We start from the raw sequence: 22,318 nt of genomic DNA on the forward strand, positions 1-22,318 counted from the left end.
CTGGCCTGAGACACACGGGTAAGGGAGGGGGAGTCCGCTGCACTTGCAGCCCTTGACCTTGAGTGACTGTGGCAAAGGTGGGTGCAAACTGGGAAGCTGTAATATCATGACATCATGAGAAATTTCTGGCGAATGTATCAAATCGGTGCCTAGAAAGTACAGAAAATGTTGTATCTTATCTCAGACTAGGGTATATAAGCCGTGGTCCGGAGATAAACATTTCAGAGTTTTCCTTGGACCGCGGAACATGCGATGCTCTCCTGTGGACGTCTTGTACTTTTTTTGCAATAAAGGACCTCCACAGTATTTTTTGCACGAATGCCAGCCGAAACTTTGACTCCTGTGTTTTCTTCAAGTCCACGGATGAAGGAAAAACTTTTTGGAACGATTTGGAATAATGGAAAATTTAGGATTATTGTGGAGATCCCAAAAAGGATTTTCTCTACAGTTTGACCCCTTTTGCCTTCAGAACTGCCTTAATCCTTCGTGGCATAGATTCCACAAGGTACCAGAAACATTCTTCAGAGAGTTTGGTCCACATTCACATGATGGCATGACGTTGTTGCTGATTCGTTGGCTGCACATCCATGAAGGGGGCAGATAACATCAAGGACAATGGCTGAGGGGTAGATCTGGGGGTTCACAGACTTACCCCTCACGCACGCGCGCACGCGCGCACGCACGCACGCACGCACGCACGCACGCACGCACGCACGCACGCACGCACGCACGCACGCACGCACGCACGCACGCGTAAAATCACCTGGTTGGAGTTACAGGTATGTCTACCGGTGACATGTCGTTTTGCACCATAACAATTTTTTTTTTCAAACAATACGTGTGGGTTTTTTGTCTGTAAAGACACAGAAGTGAAAGTAAACAAAAGAAAGCTCACTTTTTTCTTTAAGACATATTTACTTTTCTGATTTGCCTTTGATACTGAACCCTAACCCCCCAATACGACCCACAAACCCACCAGAGGTCATCAGATGAGTCACCTTTATTGATCATGAACATAAATAGGACGTGTTTCACCGTACACACGAGGAACAACGTAAAAATAAATAACTTCACAGCAATAAATTAAAATCCTGAAATGACAACAGACCGGAGCTCTGAGTCCGAGTTTGTCTCCGTGGGCGACGGTGGTTTCTATTTACACACATTTTTACACAAGTTTCTGCAGCTTTCATGTCACATTCTTGGTTTCACATTTCAGGAAAATAAAAAAAAACTAAGAAGCAAAAAGCATTGTCTGATTGTTGAAACCTTCGCCAGCGCCATCGCAGCCTCCTCTAACATGACTTCAAACACTTTAGTCAGGAAACAAGAACGCCACAGAAACTCCAAAAGGCTCCAGAATCCAGGTTCTGGAAAGGCCTGGTCCAGGTCCAGACCTGAACCCGGTGGAGATGCTGAGGTGGACCTTCAGAGACCCGTGTGGACGTGAACGTCCAAAAACCTCAAGGAACTGAAGCAACGTTGGACATAAGAACGCACCAGAACTCCTCCAGAACCACGAGACACTAATGAAGTCAGACAGGAAGCATCTACTGAGAGTTCCTGCTGAAGGTGGCTCTACAAGCTGCTGGATCATGGAGGTATTCAGGATTACCTAAAGATTTTATTCTTTTATCTTTTTGATTTCATTTTTCAGAGACAGATATTGATACAGTGAAAAAAGCTCGATGGTGCTGATCGAAGGTCGTCCTTGTCTCGGTGACATCTACAAACATCAGATGGTTTATTCTGTTTCTACAACAAAGAAAAAACCACACGGTTATAAGAGTGGGTGGTAACTTTTACAGAGAACAGTAGATCAGGTCTGGGATGAGTTCAGAGTCTGATTTGTTATAATAAAATGAATAAAAACTTTTTTTTTTTTTTTGCAGAGGTTCTGTTTCCAAATCCAGGAGCAAACTGTGTGGTTTTCTGTCTGCGGGGTTCACAACTGCTGAGCAGTTCTAAGAGCCTCAGATCTCCTTGGGTTTAAGAACCAGGACAAGAACCATAATCTGAACAAGGACCAGGTCCTGGACTAGAAGCAGGACCAGAGCCGGGACCACGTGTAGAATCTGGGCCAAAATAAACAGGAAACAGGCGATCTGACACAAACACTGCGGGTACTCCGGCGTGTAGCCGCCAACCGGCTACAGCTTTCATTGTCCAGCTGTGTCAGACACACACGCACACGCACACACACACACACACACTCACACACAGATGTAAACATCATTAAATAAAACCTGAAACTACTCCATCGTTCACACGTCACTGTACTTTGCCGCCTACAGAGTCAGTTTCTTGTTCCTGTTGCCAGGGAAACCAGTGATGGTGCTCCCGTATGGGACCAGCATGACTTAAAGTGCAGGAGAGAAGCTTCTGAAACACTGTCGCTTGAAAGTTGTTTGTGGGATTTGGATTATTTTGTCCACTAGGAGGCGCTGCACACCCAAATAACGCCTGCCATATCTGAAGAGTCTGCATGGGAAACAAACGTCTGCAACGGAAAAAAGCGTCCCAACATCTGATGTTTCTTAGAACATTGTTGGAGGCAGCTTCAGCTGCATTTAGCATTTAGCAATGTGCTACCTGCTTTAACAAATACACCATTTGCCAAAATAAAATCTTTTTTTTTGTTATTTCTGTCATTTAACCCCATTCACCCACATTCACTGAGGACTATCTCTCTTTGTTCCTGTAATAGACAGGAGGTGAAACAGCTTCCGCGTCAAACGTTTTATTTCTCAACTCCCAGGAAGAATGGAAGATTGCTGGTGCATGAAATGGAAGAGCTCTGTGTGCTGATGAAGATGAATCGGGCTGCTGGGAGTTTAGTAGACATGGCTGCAGGAACAGGTTCTGGACTCCAACACATCTGGACTCCGCTGTCGCACTTCAGATGCAGCAATAAAAGAGGAGGAGGAGGAGGAGGGGGAACTCCTGCTCTCATCTACAACAGAACCCAGCCAGTACCTCCATGTGGGCCCATCTGGGTCAAAGTTCAGTTTAAATTCACTAATTCTTTATTAATCACTGAAGGGAATTCAAATGATTAAAAGTGAGTTGTAAGGGCACAAAGTGGGTTTGGGTGTTAAAGGCGTAAATGGCACGGGGGCCTGTATGGTTTAATAACGGAACACAAATGTCAAGCATATGTGGGCCCAATGTACGAAACCAATGAGGGAAACAAGTGGGTTAAATGGGCGTGGCCTTAGAAAAAGTTAAGACTGTGTGGCTCCCATCTAGTCCCCAGAACATTGACCCAAACTGAACCAGCTGGGCACCTAAAACCCAGGTAGATCCCACTCAAGAGTCCACATGAACACGCACGGAACCTGCAGAGCAGCCCAGGTAGGACCTGAGCCCGCCTGGAGCCCGGGGGGCTGGGATCCAGGACGCTACTGTGGAGGAACGTCTCTATACCTCCAGAGTCAACTGTTGCCTGTTAGTTTCCAACAGCTTAAATAATCGTATACTTTGTTGTTTTTAATTTCCCACTGAGGGTAAGCAGAGCATTGCTGACCTCAGTGCAGCAGTGAGTCCGGCCATCTCAACCTGACCGTCTGTCCTGGTGACCTGGAGACGTTGGTGAAGCCTACATGATGCAGGGTAGTGTAGAATAAGCTCCCCATCACACACACGCACACACACACACACACACACACGCACACACACACACACACACACGCACACACACCTGAAAACAAGCCAAACAGAAAACATTTCCCTTGAGAGTCCTGACAGCTTCATGCGTCGGGGGAGGACCATCTGGAGGAAAAGCGCTGCTCTTCTACTCGAGATCCAACTACGCTGCTGCTGCTGGAAGAGTCGGAGAGTCTTAAAAAGGGTTGAAATCTACATGGACACAAACATCCCTGTTCCCTTATTCACAATTTAAGGTAGTTCAGGTGAAGTCCAAACCGGAAAAACAAACGTATCCTCGTGTTGAGTCTGCTGGTTCGGGACTGGACGCTCATCTGGAGACGTTGGCGGGCTGGCCGGCCCGTGCAGCCCCGCGGTGGACGATTGTCAGGAAGAGGCGATATCGTTAACAACATGCAGCGGAAGCTTGGCAGGTTGTCAGGGAACCAACTCTGAGGTGGGAGGTGAACGAACCGGCAGAGATCCACATTTGACAGAACGGAGATGGGGAAGGGGGTTGGCGCTGCGTAAGCGAGGCTTCTACGACGACGAGAGCTGGCGGTTGGCAAGTTACTGAGCGCTCCAGTACTTGAGGGTGGCGGTGGCGCCACGGGTTCGTCTGGGGGCGAGGACAACGATGGCGTCTGTGTCGACGGATCAAGAGAAGACGACCTTCAGATGAAGGAGGAGTCAAGACACAACTGCGAACAAAAATCCAGCCCAGGCACAAAGTTGAGCCCCCCAACCCCCACCCCAAAAGAAAATTGGCTTTGTGGTCATGTACAGTGACTTCCTGTGGAGGCGAGTCCACGTGTGTGCTGGGCTGGATGTTGGTGACCCGGCGCCGGCGTCAAGTCTTCAGGCTGAGAGGGGGCGGAGCTAAACATGCCATTGTTTGGGTCTGGCCCCCGTCCAGCTCCGCCCCCTCCCTTTAGCCCCGCCTCCAGCTACTGGTGAACCTCGTTGGCGATCAGACTGTCCTCTCCCGACTGGAAATCTGCCTCGTTGATGCTGTTCCCTCCATTCAGCATCTCCTCGTCCTGCGACGACCCCCGGTCCTCCTCGCTGCTAACGCCGCCGGGCTCGTCCGAGTTTGGGTCCTGGAGCACCTGGGCAATGTACATCTGCTGCTGGGCCTGCTGCTGCTGGACACACAGAACCACAACTGGGTCAACAGGGTGCAACACTACAACTACAAACTAGCGGCCGATCCATCGGCCCCGATCACGGCATTTTCAAAACATCGGTATCGGGACAGACCTAGTTATTAATGTTTTTAATACATAATAAATCGTTTTATATATCGTTGCCGACCGGAAGTGACGAAGTAAGCGAAACTAACATGGTTTATGTTTGAATTGTGTAATTTTCTATATGTTCATGTTGCATTAAGCTGCTGCTATTCATTTCATGCCATTCAGAAAGTTGCACTAAGGTTAAGCCAAAAAGTATTTTAATTTTCTTGTGTTTGTGAGTTTGACTGGATGTCATTCAACTACCTCTTTTGAAGTTAAATTTATTTATTTTTGTTATTGCACTATTCTGCACTTTTTGTTTTAGTTTACAATTTCATGTTTTTACATTTTGTGGCACCAGAGCTGATAAGCTTTGTTGAAATATATGCACATGTTGTTCTCCAATGGACAATGAAAGAAAATTGGGATAATTTAGTTTTAGTGCTCTTTTTTCTTTTTTTTTTTTTTTTAATTCATTGCCAAAATGTATCTGATCGGGAAAATGTATCCGAAATGTATCGGGAGTCAAAAAAAGTGATCGGGAGCTAAAAAATCCTAATCGGGACAACCCTATTACAAACCGATCAAGTTGGAACAGGATGAAAAATGCAAACAAATTCCACGGATCCCTACATGCACCTGAACTCTGATTTCCTTACACCCAGCATCAACTCAGGATGTCTTACGCTTTTCTCATAATATCATCAAACCTTTCAAGGAATCTGGAGGAATTTCAGTGTATAAAGGAGGAAGTCTCAGTTGGACACCTGTAGAGGTGGGTGCAATTCATCGATGTGTCGATGCGTCGCGATGCGTCACGTGACGATTTGGAATCGATTAATTACATTTTTTTTTTTTTTTTTAAGTTATCCTATCCACATTCCAGACTGAATAAGCTGCTGAATCATTTCATTTTCAAGAATGCACATTTCTTATTTTTCACTTGAAATATGGCAGATATGTTTACACTAAATAAATTTGATGGAAGTACATATCTTGTTTACTTGAATTAATGAACTCATTAAATCCAGGGCTTGACCGTTTTCAGTGTTTTCCGCCAATAGAGGGCGCTCTCATGCAAGTGCAGCTTTCCCTGGTCAAAGTTAAGTAAGTCAAAGAGCAAATGTTTACATAGTCATAAAATAAATTATTTTGTGTCTTTGAAAAATACATGTCAAATGTTCAAAAAACCTTGTTATTTACTTAATGAGTGTTGTTAGAGGAACTGAGTTCATTGATTGGCTATTTATTTACAAATGTAGCCACAGATGAAGACAAAATCAATCTTGTATGGAAAAAAGCCTTAAAAATCACAATAATCGAAGAATCGTGGCACCAATAATCGAAATCGAATCGTGAGGTACCCTTGTTTGCACACCCCTAGACACCTGTGATCTCTGACTGAACCACCAACAGCTAATAGAACCATATACACAACAGTCACCATGGAAATCTTTAACACTGCAATACAGGGATACATTGATTGACTTATGTTAACCTTGTTCAGACGCAACATCTCTGGACTCAGAGGCCTCCGGGATTGACCATCACCATGGAAACAAGGACTCTACCCAATGAGGAGTACCACAAGGCTGTGTCTGCTTCTTTAATTCTATGTGCTCCATCATCTGGTGTTAATCAGTACAAATGTAAGTTTATATGCAATTTAAACTCTGATTTATGTTCCCAATGAGTATCTAGTATTAAAGGAATTTCTCTCAAACCTGAAGTGGAAACATCCACATCTCCAGGTCCCAGGATGCACCAAAACCAGTCCACTTGTGTTTTCTGTGGGAACCCTCTTCTTGGTCCTGATGTAGCAGGTTAACTAGAGGAGTTAGTGCCTGGTATAACTGAACTGACGTTCTAGAGTCCTAAAGTTCCGGATTCAATGCTGCTCTATAAAAATTCACCTCCCAGAAATCCCTCAGACGTGGCCGGCTTCATGTGACTAGTGTTTGCAGAAATATCAACTATTAAAAGAGACTTCAGACATCCATACCGTTACTCTTGGAAAGACTCGTCAGTGAGAAAGAAAGGTGGGTGTGATGTGGCCTTGGCTCAGCTGTAGCAGAGCTGGGGAGCAGCGGTGCTGGGAACAGCCCCAGCAGCGTCCAGTTACATCATTTTAACAGCCTACTGTGGTGCATGCTCCTGGATATTGTGTGTCTGGCTGAAACCTCACTACACCCACTTTGCAAGTGTGCACGTAAACTGCAACAGATGCACGTTAGGGTTGGGCTGTAAGCAGTGCTTTAAGTGGGCCGGTACGGAGCGGTACGCAGTACCGGCACTTCTAAATTGTACCCATCAGCGTACCGGAAATTATTTACTGTGTGCGGCGCGTACCGGTACTGTTCTTCCCAGATTCCCCATCAGTCAGTAACTCCCCCCAATCTCCCCAAAGTCTACAGGTTGGATTTGTTGATTAAGGTGTTTTGATGCTCAAAGCTTGCCGTACAGACGTAAAAGGCGCGCTTGGCCAACCCGCGGCTCGCGAGCTGCATGTGGCTCTTTGCGGTGCAGTGAAGGACAGACTCGTAGGAAGTGGGTGCAAAATATGCCGCGACTGGAATCGAACCCGCGTTCGCTGTACGCAAGTCGCCGGCCCATCCCGTTGAGCTATACGGGCGCGCTTGTGATTGTGACGGAAATAACTTGGAGCGACAAAATGCACGGCCAAACGGAAGTATGAAGGTAAACACAGGAGGTTTTTAACAGAGTGGGAGTTTTTTATATATATATATATATATATATATATATATATATATATATATATATATATATATATATATATACACATATATATATATATATATTTTTATATATATATATATATATATATATATATATATATATATATATGAATTTACATAGTCCCATATTTGTATGACTGGAGGGGGAGAGTACCGGCACTTATTTTTTCCCACTTAAAGCACTGGCTGTAAGAAACCGCAGAAACCTGCAAAAGCCTGGGGGAGAAAACCCACCTGAGCTTTGGTGGTGGGGGATGACGAAGGCCGGACCGGGCGGCCGTTCTCCACATTGTCCGTTTCGTTTTCTTTCGTGTCGATCTGAAACAGAGACCGGGTGAGTGGGTGGACTGGTCGTGGCGCGGGCGCCTCACTAACACCTGTGTCAGAGATTTACCTTGTAGTTGTGAGCACTCAGGTACTTGAAGTGTCCGAAGCAGACGTGCGACAGACAGACTACGATGGTGATGATCAGAACCACCAGGGTGAACATGGAGGTCGGTGTCTCGAACCCTGACAGCGCATCAACAGTTAGTCTCAGACACCATCACAACCTTCTTTTACATCGTTGAACATGTTACTGGGTTTAAAGGAACACATTTCACATTTCACATTTTTCTGAACTTCCTGTTGATGAGTGTTCATACAGCAGAGCTGGTCCTGGTGTTCCACAGGGTTCTGGATGTGGACCATTACTGTTCTCTCAACACAAGCTTCCATTAGCTGCTATTATCAGATGATACTCAGACATACATGAAACCTTTGAACTAACTGAACTACAAACATGTCTGAGCAACATTAAGACCTGGATTCTAACTTCTGCTACTAAACTCAGATCAGACTGAGGTATTTGTGTTTGGACCTGAATTATTCAGAAATAGACCGTCCAATCATTAAGTAACTCTGGATAGTTTTAATCTAACATGTAGCACCACTGTGAAGAACGTTGGAGTGGAAATTACTGTTGTAAATTGGAGCAGTAAAAAAAAACAAAACTGAACTGAATCAAACCGAACAGGACTGAGCAGACCCGGCCCAAGGCATAAGCAAATTGTTGTTGCACATTGCTGTTGCAGTTAATTTAAAACAAAAAATAAAGTAGATAACGTGTTTACAGTAAATGGTTTATAAATGATCTATTTGATTATTTTGTTTCTTTTAGTAAGCCTACTACACTGTAGATGACTCTCAACCCCAGGCCGCTCTTGTAGCTGAATTTGCTACCATTTCAGATTAAAAACCATAGATGGTAAAAACCTGCCAGGCTGACAATAGGATGATGGAAACAACACTGCTGCAACTGTGACCTTTGACCTTTTATCTGTTGCTTCTCTGTGTGGCCAGTAGGGGCAGTTGCTGACTTTGCAAATTATTAATTGAAAGATTTTTCTGCAAATTTGTTAATCTGTTGTTGCTTCCATGGTCTTAATCACTGTGGATTACAATCTAACTAAAACAAAAAGTTCTTACATCTAGTTTTACAAGTGTATTTGTATTGACAGGGAAGAACATGAAATAAATTTATAGCGGGTGTGTGAATGATCAATAATCAGTATTATTGGCAGTAATAGAGGGTCGCAAAATTTGATTTTGGGACGCCATGGAGGCTTGGGCCGGCCCTGGGACTGAGTCAAACCGATCTGACTTGAACTGAATCCCTCTGAACAGTGAACATGTGACCAGCGGGGGGCGGCCTCACCTGTGCGGACGGTTGAGAAGAAGAGCAGCCAGAAGAGGCAGAGGATGGGCGCGGCCACCACCTGGGTAACAGCTCCGGAGTGGATCTTCTTGTCCAGTTTGGAGGGCAGGTAGGCGTAGTACATGTTGTACCTGTCCACCAGGTGTTTGAGCAGCATGTACATGAGACCTGCAGACAGACAGGTAAGGTAAGGTCAGGAGGTGTGTGTGTGTGTGTGTGTGTGTGTGTGTGAGAGACTGACCGAAGGGCACGATGATGGGGCAGGTGATGCTGTAGGCCATCACCACGGTGAACACGTTCATCATCCAGGCGTACGCGGCTCCAAACTGGAACTCGTAGGCCTGATGCTGCGGAGACGAGAGGAAGAGCATGAGTCGGAGCGGAGACGCTGCAGGACAGGACCTGCGTGTCTGCGTCCATCCTCACCCTCTTCACGTTGCGGCGGTCGGCGGCCGAGCGGGCCAGGCACAGACGGATCATGTACATGAGCAGACCCGGGATCCTCAGCAGGTCCATGGCGTTCCCGATGAAGGCCGAGGCGATGACGTAGTTGACGAAGAACGCTCCGTTATCTGGTAAGAAGACGCACCTGAAGAGAACGCGTGTTCTTACTGACTGATCAAACTCCGATCACGGATCAATCAGAAATCATCAAAGTGACGTACTCAAACCTGACCGTGGCGTCGGCCAGGAACTTCTTATCGAACAACCAGCGGAAGAAAACATCCAAACTAGAAAACGCAGACGGGACAGTTTAGAGACACACAGGTGGACAGTCGCTAAGCAACGGACCGACCAATGACGGGTTTCCTACCTGCTGAGTCCGAGAGACGGCAGCAGCAGGACCATGAAGATCAGGAAGGTGTAGCACTTGTGCATCGTGGTCCTGTTTTCTCCAGACCTGCGGACGCAGACGGAAGAACAAGCCTGAACATCTCACAGCTGATCTGAGCTCCTGTTCTGCACTTGTCAGTGATCAGCTCCACATGTAACCGCCCTCCGCAGAACTAATCACAGGGTTAACATGCTAGATTTGGTGACTAAAGCCAGTATGATGCATTTGAAGTAGTGATGCACCGAAATGAAAATTTGTGGCCGAAATTGAAAATAATAATAAACACTTGGCCAAATACCGAACAATACCGAACATGGTTCTTCGCAGTTTTTCATTTATTTTGCCAATTTTTTCACCATTGCATAAATCAAATACATTTGATTTAGGCATGCTTTTCAAAGAAAAAAATATTTTACAAAATTACAAGGTAAAAAATATTTATTGAACATAAAAAACTGAAATTTTTTTAATTTCCCAGCATTATGTTGTTTTGGTTCCACCTCCTGGTGAATGTTAGGTAAAATTCTTATGTGGTTACTTTTTGGTTGGCCAACGATTTATGTTTGTGGTGCGCAAATGTTACGGGAGCGGCCAGTCTATTTCCTTATATTACAACCCCGTTATTAATTGTTCGTTTTTTTCCCCACTTATTCCACCGAACACCGAAAGTGTTTTTTTTGCCATTTTCGGCCGAACAATTTCGGTTACCGAACAATCGGTGCGTCACTAATTTGAAGACTGTCTCTGAAGGGTGTTTTCACGACTTTAGTGCAGCACGGAGGAGGAAGAGGAGGAGGAAGCAGCGGTACCTGGTCCAGTGAGCCTCAAAGAAAGCAGAATAGTAGACGATGGTGGGCAACAGAGCAGAGAAAGCCCAGAGCAGCAGAGTGGGGAAGAACTGAGTCACGATGGGGTTCTGCCCAGAGAACAACAAAGAACAAACAAAGAGAGTCAGAGCAGAAGGTCAGCAGAACAAAGCTGCAGAGGAGACGTGCTCGGACGGACTCAAAGCCTGGCTCTTACATTGAGATACTCAACAGGCTTGGTGACATTGAACTTGTCCATGGTGGAGATGATGATGGCGGGCGTGGTGAGGAAGAAGAGCAGGAGGAAGAGGATGACGTTGATGATGAAGCAGCGAATCCACCAGGAGATCCCGCCCAGCGACAGGTGCTCCCTGAAGAAAGCAAGCATAAGACAACAACATGATGGCTTTGAATTACTTTAAATACCACGTTTTTCAGGTGGGCGGGGCAGGTGCACATACCAGCGGACATTCTGCGGGTCGGGCGCGTACGAAACACTCCAGTTGTGGACGTGAAGAACATCGCTGAACTGAGAAGAACGAGGTTCCTGCCGACAGCGACAACCCTGCACCTGACAGGCGTTAAAGTCCTTCAAAATGCTGTAGAGAGGGGGGGAGTAAAGGAGAGGGGGTGTGGTCGTAGAGTAAGAGCAGCTCAGATATAAAAAGAGTGTTTTCATAAGGAGAAAGAGGCTCGCCCAGAGAGATGGGCGGAGTCATTAAGAGCAGGAGAGACAATCGGTCACACAGAGAGAGGAGGTGCAGTCACTAGAATTACAGAGGGAGAGAGCTGGAATAAAATTGAACATGCTAGCCTTTTAGCATCTGACATGATAGCATTTAGGATACTTATGTTCCAGCATATACAACTAGCATATTAACATTTAATGGGCTAGTAGTCAGCATGCTAGCATCTTTTACTGCAGGTTGCCTCACGCTGCACCTCAACCACAGCCTCAGCCGTGATGGTTTCATGTTGCCAGGGTAACAATCAGGATCATTTCAGCTTAGCTACCACCTTAAGTTCAGACCCCAGATCAGGGATTTTGTTTCAGATTACTGAGCATTGTATCGTAAGGGGAAACCTGATATGCCAGAATAAGAGATGGTCAGGACATGAATGACATGAATAGCGGTACCGCTCCATAACCCCTCTTGTCAGTAATAGGAGTACCTGTCGAGCAGTTGGTTAAAGTTGGATCAATGGTGGAAAGAGATTGGGCTGCAAGGAAATAATACTTGGCTAAGGTAAATAACCAGATAACCCTGGAAAAAGCAAACCTCCAGGCCAAGGGATGTCCTTATTAAGACAGAAACTCACCACGTGGCTTTAGCAGAGGCAGAACCTCCCCCCTCTCCCCAACTTTAGCTCGTTTCTATGGAAGTTCTGGGTGACACACGAGAGGCTGTCATGGATTTAGGAAGCACGTACACACTAACACAGAGCAGTTTATGGCAAAAATGGGTCAAAACCACAGGAAAAATCCTTTGTCTTAGCTGATGGTAATGCACACATGGCCATGGGGCATGGTTCGGTGTGTCAATAGCTACATCATGGATGGCGGACATCTAGCCTTTCCTCTCGTCCTTGGTCTAAATGTCATGGACAAAACCAAAGTTCAGGTAAAGTGTTTTCCCTTCATCAGTCAGACTCCTGGGTGGCTGACTGGGATCCTGGTGACTCCGAGCTCCCCGTGAGTGTCCGGAGGCTGCAGAGAAACCTAAAGCTCCACTGGAGAAACCACCCGTTCTTTCCCAACCTGACTTCCCTCCCATTCCAGGTCCATGGTTGTTCAGCTGGATTAGGAGCTGTACCAAGGAGATAAAGTAATTGCTTATGTCTCCCGAGGGCTCCATGCTGCAGAGGTCAATTGGTCTGCTCAGTGTTTGGCTGTTGAATGAGCAGTGGAAAGGTGGTAATCCTGCCTGGAGGGAGTTCCATCTGAAATTTACACCAATAGTGCTGCTCCGACCTGAGCCTTTAACACACCAAAGACCCCAGTCCCAACCAACCAGGTGAACCCTGAGGCTTCAGGGCTTCCATTCACTGTCTGGTTGTAAAGGTTGTATGAACGTTGGCCAGATACCCTCAAGAGCGGGTCATGGGGTCATGGCTTCTTGTGTCTTATCCAAGGATCAGTCTTCGTCCACTCAACTTCCATCTTCTCTTGCTGAAATAGCACATACCCAGGAATCAGGTGACTACGTGCCAGAGTCAAAGACTAAGATGGCCTCAGAAGTTGCATCTGATGATATAATTGGATCGGGTATTCATCAGTGTTTTGTAGACAACCATACCAGCGAAGGCCCAGGGGAAGAAATATCACCCAGTGGTACCAAAGTCTCATCATTCTTACAAGGATTTCATAACCCACTTGGATGCCATCTTGGTCGACTGAAAACACTTTTGAGAGGGCTGGAAGTGGCGGACCAAGATAGGGAACCAAGGACGGTCAAAGTCTCCTTAATCACTGGTGAGTCTATTCCAGTTTGAATGATATATTTCTTTCTTCTTGGGTTTTTTTGCAATGCATTGATGCTTTATTTTGGCTGAGTGTACTTGGATCGTATCTGAAACTTCAGTTCATCACATTTCGGTTGTGGTGATTTCGGTTGGACATCTTTGATGTACCATGTTTATCTTCTTTCCATGGTCTCGCAGTTCTCGGCTGAATTTGTGCTGTTCGTTGCTACAGGGTATCTTATCTTGAGTGTATTTTTTGTTGTTGACCAAACTAGGCTGATAATCGAGAGGAGCAGTCTGAACTTGTAGTGGTAGCTAAACTTAGATTCACAGCCAACTGTTACAGGTTAATAGACGGGGTCATGTCTGGGAGGGCGGGGCTTACATGGCAGTCATGGTCTCGTTCTGGAAGGTGACGAAGGCCATTCCCAGCGGTTTGGTGTGGACCTTTTCCTTCTCCTTCCTGTACTCCTCCTTCAGCTTGGCCTCCGTCTTGGTGTAGTAGCTGACCGCCTCCTCCTGCAGGACATGTCAAAGTCTTAAAATGCTAACTGCTCACATGTCAGCATTTAGCTGACCAACCTGCCTGGCCACCCTAAACACACAGAGTACAAGACTGTCTCAGAAAATTAGAATATTGTGATAAAGTCCTTTATTTTCTGTAATGCAAAAATGTCATACATTCTGGATTCATTACAAATCAACTGAAATATTGCAAGCCTTTTATTATTTTAATATTGCTGATCATGGCTTAGAGGAGCTTGAGGCTTGATTTATGAAAAAAAATTGTATACGTTTTAATTTTTCTAGTAATAATGTCAGATGAAGTGTTCCAAACCAAAAAGAATGAGCCCTCTAGTGTATCTGTCCGTTGCCTTGAACAGGCTGTTTGCTGCAAAATGTGCTGCAAGGCTGGGGCCGCTTTTCCCGCGCTGTCCTGCGGATGTGACGTCACATGACGCTGCATGTGCGTTCTCCCCGTTCTCCCGTACCGGCTTCACTGTTAGCTGCAGTACCCCCAACGGCCGTCGTGGTGAAGGGTGGCGCTAGAGAGTCTCATTTCTTAAAAGGAGCCTCATGCTCCTTTAAGAAAACTCAAATATCCTATCTCAAAAAATTAGAATATTCTGGGAATCTTAATCTTAAACTGTAAGCCATAATCAGCAATATTAAAATAATAAAAGTCTTGCAATATTTCAGTTGATTTGTAATGAATCCACAATGTATGACATTTTTGTTTTTTTTATTGCATTACAGAAAATAAAAAGGACTTCATCACAATATTCTAATTTTCTGAGACAGTCCTGTAGATCAGAACCATCTCCTGCTTCTTTGCTTTGCAACTTCTCGGTCTCCTCTAAGGTAAAAACAGAGTTAGGGTCACCTCCTCGCAGCCGGCGATGGCGCAGCAGCAGAGGTGTCCACAGGGTTTGGGGTTGATCATGGTGGGAACGTGCTCCTTCGCCATCAGGTCGGTGAAAAACTTCTTACTGCGTTCCGTCTTCTTTCTGCAACAACAGACGCACTCAGGCAGGCAGTCCACAAAGTTTAAATAAATCCCAGCATGCACTGGTCCGTGCCTCACCTCTCAGCGTTCAGCGCCATCAGTTTGGCCACGTTGTAGCAGATCCTAGCCTCCAGGACTGTGCAGTTCTCGTACGCCTGCCTGCAGGGACAGAGAAGGAACCATGTGGAAACAACGCTGAGCTCCAAGTCTGCTTCCAGTCCACTTGTCCATCAAGAACTTACTCAAAGTGCTGCTTGATCTGACTCTCCTCCGCATACTTGGAGATGCCGTTAATGAACAAAGTGCGCTTCACCTGCGAGACAAAAACCTGGGATTATCACGCCGGCATTTCACATGAATTCAACTCATTAAACGCACGCCGTCCTGAAAGGTTCCCTGACCAGATCGTCCTCCTTGTAGTGCATCTTGGACGTGTGTCTCCTCATGCTGTAGACCGTCAGCAGCAGATACATGAAGGCAAACGTTGTGTGGAGCCACAACAGGTTCGTCCTGAACAAGAAGAAAAGGTTCAACTCAATAACACTCAGATCAGAGATGACGCTCCCACACCAGCAGACGCTACTTCTGACGAGCTGAGCTGATACTTGCTGTTTTTCTGTTTGGGTTTCCAGTCTTTACGCTAAGCAAACAGTTTCTGCGCTGCTTTTTTCTGTCTAACATTTACTTTGCTGTTATATGAAGTCATTTTTTAAGTAAAAGGGGAGATTCTGCCCGCGCATCACCTCCTGCAGACACTTGACCCTAAAATCCTGCTTGGACAGACCTGGCTCTATGACCAGTAGGAGGGTTTTCACCGTGGTACTTTAGCATTAAATGCATTTAAAGCCATTTAGTTTTAAACTCTTCCCGTTTGTAGTTTCTTTAGTCTTACCCAGACTTCAGGTTGGCTATCGTGGTGCGTCCAAAGCTGTAGGCGTTGTTTTCTGAAAGAAACGAGGAGTCACACGTCAGGAACCAGAATAGAACCAGCTGAGTCTACTGCTAGCAAACCCCGCACAACAGCCACCGTCCCATTTCAGACATTTACAGCAGCAGTGGGTCGACTGAATGCTAACCAGGGAAGGTTGCTAAGACAACAAAAACACAGAACGTTCTGCTGAAATGGACTTGAATTCACCAACCTGCTGAACAAACCGGTGAAAAAACCTTTTTACGAAGACGGCTGCAGTCAGAGGAAAATGACTTTGCAGCAGAAGCTAAGCTAACAGACGCTTTCTGTTAGCAGTCTTCAGCTAAACGAGGCCAACGTTTTTCACTCACAAAACTCAACCTCCTTTTGTTTCCAGCGTTTATGTTAAGCTAACAGTTTTAACGCCAGACCTTCATCGATGTTGGACTTTTAACTTGTCAACTTTGATCAACTGGACCCCAAATTCCCTATTGAGATGACTTCTCAGAGTGGTTTATTTAAATAAAAGGTGTGGTTTAATGTTTTTGAAGCATTTTAATTTAATTTGTGTCAGCTGTGTACAGAACCTCGTATCCATGGTCAGAACCTGAGCTCCTGACTCTGTGAACCACAGTGATGGAACTCTGCACTGATTCTACAGACCTGAGTCCATGTCCAAAGCCACCATCTACCACCAGACACCAACCACAGGCCTACAGGCATACAGAGCAGCTACAACTCTGCCGCCGCCACCATTACCTTCTTTGGAAGGAGGTCTCGGAGCTCCTTTGCTCAGGAAAGCATTTTTGCTGATAATTCTGACTAAAACCAATCAGACACAGAGAGCTGTGAGGAATCATGCAGACCAGAGTCCGGATCTGCAGCTGTCAGGGCGACTCTTACCCAGCAGGTCTCCAGAGAAGTTCACGGGCAGGACGATTCCTACGGAGAGGACGCCGACTACGACCAGCAGGCCGATGATGTGGCGCTGGAACGACAGGTAGTGCACGGCATCTTCGCCACACTTCTCCCGGATTTCTTCATCCCTGTAGCAAGAAGACGAGTCAGATGATGTGTGAAGGTGAAGTAGAATAATGACGTGGAGTTCGCTGTAACAGTATCAGGAAAGACTGATCTTTTTCAACTTGACCTGGAGCAGCTTTACTGTATACTCACTTTATTCTAAAGATGGCCGTCAGCCACGAGCAGAAGCCCTGAAAGACAAACGGGAACGTTTAAGAAAGCTTCTGGTCAGAGCTGATCGACTTTACCTTCACTCTGATAAGACAAGAGGATGAAGCGTTGTTGGCGGTTCAGGGATGGTTCTCTGTACCTACCTGTCACCGAACCTATGCACTAGTAGTTTTTATTTTGAAAAGTCTTTAACAGGAATTTTATAAAGCCATGGTGCGCTCTATAGCCCCCCAACTAAGCTGAATTTGGGGGTTGGGTTTGAAATAAGGGGTAACCTATGATTTTCTTTTTGAAGCTTTTACTGAAGTACAAGAACATGCAGGTCCTTTACTGACCACTGGTTTGGTCAAGTTAAAAGGTATTGTGACATGAAAAACGAATTTTTCTAGATTTTTTGTGTTTTGTTGGGTGTCTTGACATCAATTACACCCAAAAAACAACGAACTTTTAACATTCAGTGTATTGTGTGCTTTCTGGGATTTTCCGCATAACTATGCAAAAACGGCGCATGTGGTTTGCTGGCGGATCGTTACGTAACGATCCGCTAAATCACCGCCCCCTCCACCCAGCTCCCTGTCTCCTCTCCTCTCCAGCGCACCATAAAGGCTGATTTATGGTTCCGCGTTACACCGCTGCAGAGCCTACGGCGTAGGGTTACGCGGCGACGCGCACCGTACGCTGAACCCTACGGCGTAGGCTCTGCGTCGATTTAACGCGGAACCATAAATCAGGCTTAACACGGAGCTGTTTAGAGCCTCTTTTGTTCTCATCACCGGAGGAAAACTGCTAAGAAGACCCGCGGCCACTGACTGGACTTAAGATAAGGAGACACTGCTGCTTGCATGCCTTTATTTTTATGATTGTTTGCTGTGGACTGTCTGCTTCGCCCTGCTGCTTTTCCGTGCATGCTTCGCCTGTCGCTCCCGGCTTAACTCTCCGACGCCGCTGTGAGCGTATGGCTCGCGGGGAGCTGCGGTCCCGGTCCTCTGGTCCTGGTTGGACTTCATCCCCGGGCTGTAGTCGCCCTGTCTGGGCTGTGTGTGTGGGTGTTTGTGGTCGGTGTGCGCGCGTGTGTGTGGAGACACCGGCAGAAGTGTGTAGCGGTTGGGTTGGAGGAGGAGCGGGGCAATGATTGACAGGAAAGGGGGAAAAGGAAGCGTTTTTCACGGCGCAAAAAAACACTGTCATAAAAAGCCAGGAATAGAGTACTAGAGTGAAGTTTTTCTTGTTACACCCTTTTAGACACATTTGAGGGATGTTGGCCAAGACTTTTAATAGTGTTAAAAGCATGTTAAAAATTATGTCACAATACCTTTAAGGTAGTTTTTTTCTTAAAACATGCTAAAATGAATTATCTTTAGAAGTGAGTGTCTACCAAATATCAGAAGTACATTTGAAAACTTCTAACGGTGTATCGGTGTGTCTACAGAAGAGAGGCAACCTGTTAGAAGATTACAGCCTTCATCCCTTCTAAGTGAATCAAAAGGATCTGGAGCTCTGTGATTTCTGTACCACTGCCTGCTTTACAAGTGTCACTTCCTGTGTAATGCTTCATGTGCAGTGAGGTCACTGACAGGGCGGGGCTCGGCTCAGGACGAGCTCCTCTGAGCTGCTCGGTGTTACGCCTGATGTCGTCGGATGGATTAAAGGGAAAAGAAACCGGCTGAGCTCAGCTTTCACCCCTGAAGTCTCACTGCTGACGTGTCTGGGTCAGACTGCCAGCGACTGCAGGCACTGTACAACCAACAGGAAAGAAATAAAAGCAGCGAGGTAAAACCCCACCCTTCAGTTCCTGTTTGTGCCTCCAGAGACGGCCAACATCTGAATACTTTTGGTGATTTGTAGAGGACATCTGCTTTATAAAATGAATCCAGTATGCAAGTTCTTCACACAGATCCTCTTTCACCACTAGGGGACAGCTCCACCTCTCCACTGACCTACATGTTAAAATCAGAGGTGGTGGAGGTAATGAAGATGGTGACTGTCAGTTCAGCTGGATGTGAGTTCAGAATACCCAGATCCAGCAGTTTGTGGCGCCTGTAAGATGAAAGCTGAGGAACAAAAACTGGGCCAAACTCCAGTTGATCCGACCCTGAACACGACATCTCCGGAGCGTGTTCACTGTCAAGAGCTACAAGTCTTCAGAAAATGACAATCAGCTGAGAAAAGTGTGGTCTCAAGCTTATGTTTAGTACTTTTACTCTGTTAGATCCACTACAGAGTTCACAGTGAGGAGGAGGGTGAGTGATGAAGGCAGGCTTACATTGTCTCTTTGGTCGAAGTCGACGGAGCTGGACACTGAGGTGAGGCGTTCGTATCGGTCGGGCGTCTCTGAATGCATCGCCGAGGCAACGCTGTGGACACAGACAGGGAGGAGTCAGGCAGCTGTCGCAGTGACCTGTGACCTCTGGCAGCTGGCTGCGACGCCAACAGGAAATACAAAACACACGTGGCGTAGCTTAAGGAACACGACACACAGTCAAGACTTTCAGGATGAGGGGGAGGAGAGGCCAGATGTTAGTGACACCAAGGAGGAGTTTCTGATCCCAAGCCCAGTTCCAGCTGCCTCGGAGGGACAGCTCACAGGAAGTCCAGCTGTCGCTGTGACAACCAAGCATTGCTTTGCAACACCACGTCCCATGTCAGCGCCAGCCATGTGACATGTTAGTCAGCTACACGCTCTGTTCACTACGCCACCGTCACCACCAGCGGTGCACAGCTGCTTTACTTCCTGTTCTACTGAAATAAAGCTGTACGTCCTGAAACGTTGTTGCTTTCAGCTGAAGTCCTGGTCTAGTCTCAAGTCCGCCTCTACACCAGTATGGTCCAGAACCCTGCATGTGTTCTAGCGCCCCCCATTTTTAACTCCAGATGCACCCAGTAGAGACGGCAAAGTATCACAGAACGCCCTTGAGGTCAACAACCCGCAGTAAGAAAGGAGGAAAAAATAAAGTTAGAACTTTGAAGTAAAACCAATTAGTTTTTTTTAAAGAACAGGTGAAATACAAAAGCAAGAAGGCCATCGAAACATCGTCTACAGAAGCGGCCACGGACCCTTTATCAGAGGGTTCAGGTCTCCTGACTCGCACTAACATTTTATTTTGTTAACTATGTGTTTGCCGTCTAGCTGTTGTTTGAGCAGCAGAAACACCAAACTGTCATCATGTTCTCCAGACTACGTTTTCCCAGTAGTACTACCACGTAGTGACTACCAAGTACTCAAGTCCGAACTTGGAACTTCTGTTTCTGCCTATGCTTATGTTGGTTTGACTTCCTGGGCTGTTTCATGTTTCTGTTGAGTCAGTCTCTTTCGAGCTTTTCTGTTCATCTTACCATTGGGGGAGTTTTATTTTTCTGTTAAATGTGTGTTTCCACTGGTTAGTTGTGTATGTTAGTTTTGGTGGTTAATCGTGTGTTTCCACTGATTAGTTTTGGTGGTTAGTTGGGTGTGTTTCTGTTAGTTGTGCGGGTTTCCACTGGCTTGTTGCGTGTGTTTTTGCGTGTTAGTTATGTATTTCTGCTGTGTACTTGTACAGGTTTCTGCTGGTTAGTTGTGTGTGTTTTTGCTGGTTAGTTGTGTGTGTTTCTGCTGGTTAGTTGTGTGTGTTTCTGCTGGTTAGTTGTGTGTGTTTTTGCTGGTTAGTTGTGTGTGTTTTTGCTGGTTAGTCTTGCGGGTTTCCGTTGGTTAGTTTTGGTCATTAATTGTTTGTGTTTCCGCTGGTTAGTTGTGTGTTTTTCTGCTCATTAGTTGTGCGGATTTCCACTGGTTAGTTGTGTTTCCGCTGGTTAGTTTTGTGTTTCCACTGGTTAGTTGTGTGTGTTTCTGCTGGTTAGTTGTGTGTGTTTCCACTGGTTAGTTGTGTGTTTCCGCTGGTTAGTTTTGGTGGTTAGTGTAGTTTATCTTTTATTATGTGCTCCTGCAGCAGGTTTCCTTGAGAATAAAGGACTGATAGTTTGCTACAATTCCCTTCAGATCTCCCGCCTCTTGTGTTCTCAGCCCACCTGACTGTAACGGAACCCTACAGTGCTACTTGTGATGACCAGTACAACACTATATTTACAGTAGTTTCAGTAATGTAGTAGTGTCTATCAAGTGGTTTAGTGGTTTTCATGTCCACAGAGACCTGCTCCTGTGAGGACATTAAGAGCGTACAGCTCTTACGCTGCCTGCTGACCCTTCAGAGGCTTCAAGAAATTACCCAATCTGGAGAAAGGAGACTTTAAAAGAGGAGGGGCTTAGAGAAAGGACCAAAGATGGTTTATTTCAAACTGGAACTGGACAAGCAGAGTGAGAATGAAGTTAAAGGAGCACTCTGAGAGAATTAAATGTTCAGACGTGGATTGTTCGAGTGGGTTGTACTGGCAGACAAGAACAAAAAACAACCAACTTTATCCTGAGTTCAGCCCTCTGACGATACAACACACCACTCCATGACACGTGGGGTTTTGTATGGAGGTGTCATTCTAGCTACCAGCTGGCTAGCTATCACGTCACAGGGGTCACGATACACTCGGCTACAAACACAAGTCTGTTACCTTTTCACCGGTTCATAGTTATCTCGGTCACGTCTCCGGCTGAGATCACATTTTAGAAATGGAGAGGAGCGTGTTAGCATCAGTTAGCATCTCGCAAATACATTTTATTGCACACGCGAACACACACACTCACTCACACACACTCACTCCGGTTTATTAGGTCTGGGGGTGGTTCAGTGTCGGTTCAGTGCCACATGCTGGTTTTATATCTGACTAGTGTAGCACAGAAACAGAGCTGTGGAGCTTCACTGCTGCCTGCAGGGGGGGCTGCAGCTTCTTCACATGCCCACAAAAGAATAAAACCAAACGTGGCCGCTGTCACCGACCACCCGCCACATTAAACACACACACACAAACTGGCATGAAGAAGAAGTCGTGTTAGTGCCCCAATCAGAGAGCAGGACCCCTTTGATGACGGCGTTAACGTACTAGTCCTGGTCCTCCAGGTCGCTGAAACGCTTCTTCAGTCTTCAGGAAGGAAAACAGAAGGACAATAAGGGAATCTGCTGTGAGGGAAAAGTTACACTGAAACAACACTGAAGAAGAATTTACCCCAGGCTTTACTTTATCTGCACAGGCAGCAACTCCTCTGGTTATAAAATGACCTCATAACCAGCTGGGAGGCTCCACTGACGGGACGTTGATTTCCAGGTAGTGGTACCAATGATGCAGAAATAATTGCGACTGGATAGACATCCAACCAACCACAGACAGGAAACACGGGGCGTAGGTGGA

General features: G+C 46.1%; 1 protein-coding gene across 8 annotated transcripts in view; it reads right to left on the reverse strand.

Annotated features, from left to right (window-relative positions):
• Positions 1-982: 982 nt before the first annotated feature.
• LOC133445913 (CSC1-like protein 2) overlaps positions 983-22,318 on the reverse strand; it is a 40,454-nt gene continuing 19,118 nt past the window's right edge. The window contains exons 4-26 of one of the 8 annotated variants that reach the window (XM_061723469.1): positions 22,013-22,051; positions 21,584-21,622; positions 19,311-19,401; positions 17,030-17,067; positions 16,757-16,899; positions 16,613-16,675; positions 15,836-15,887; positions 15,345-15,453; positions 15,186-15,256; positions 15,022-15,102; positions 14,821-14,944; positions 13,822-13,955; positions 11,435-11,572; positions 11,191-11,344; positions 10,977-11,083; positions 10,147-10,233; positions 9,998-10,063; positions 9,759-9,921; positions 9,574-9,679; positions 9,333-9,500; positions 8,031-8,146; positions 7,871-7,954; positions 983-4,787 (exon numbers count right to left, since the gene is read on the reverse strand). In XM_061723469.1, coding sequence (XP_061579453.1) covers positions 4,593-4,787; positions 7,871-7,954; positions 8,031-8,146; positions 9,333-9,500; positions 9,574-9,679; positions 9,759-9,921; positions 9,998-10,063; positions 10,147-10,233; positions 10,977-11,083; positions 11,191-11,344; positions 11,435-11,572; positions 13,822-13,955; positions 14,821-14,944; positions 15,022-15,102; positions 15,186-15,256; positions 15,345-15,453; positions 15,836-15,887; positions 16,613-16,675; positions 16,757-16,899; positions 17,030-17,067; positions 19,311-19,401; positions 21,584-21,622; positions 22,013-22,051 — 2,368 coding nt within the window. In that variant the 3' untranslated portion in view covers positions 983-4,592. Of the gene's footprint in view, positions 4,791-7,870; positions 7,955-8,030; positions 8,147-9,332; positions 9,501-9,573; positions 9,680-9,758; positions 9,922-9,997; positions 10,064-10,146; positions 10,234-10,976; positions 11,084-11,190; positions 11,345-11,434; positions 11,573-13,821; positions 13,956-14,820; positions 14,945-15,021; positions 15,103-15,185; positions 15,257-15,344; positions 15,454-15,835; positions 15,888-16,612; positions 16,676-16,756; positions 16,900-17,029; positions 17,068-19,310; positions 19,402-21,583; positions 21,623-22,012; positions 22,052-22,318 lie in introns of all 8 variants that reach the window. The other 7 variants (XM_061723460.1, XM_061723487.1, XM_061723479.1 and 4 more) reach the window with 7 other exon arrangements.

The sequence above is a fragment of the Cololabis saira genome, chromosome 1 (genome assembly GCF_033807715.1).
Source record: "Cololabis saira isolate AMF1-May2022 chromosome 1, fColSai1.1, whole genome shotgun sequence".
Lineage (NCBI taxonomy): Eukaryota > Metazoa > Chordata > Actinopteri > Beloniformes > Belonidae > Cololabis > Cololabis saira.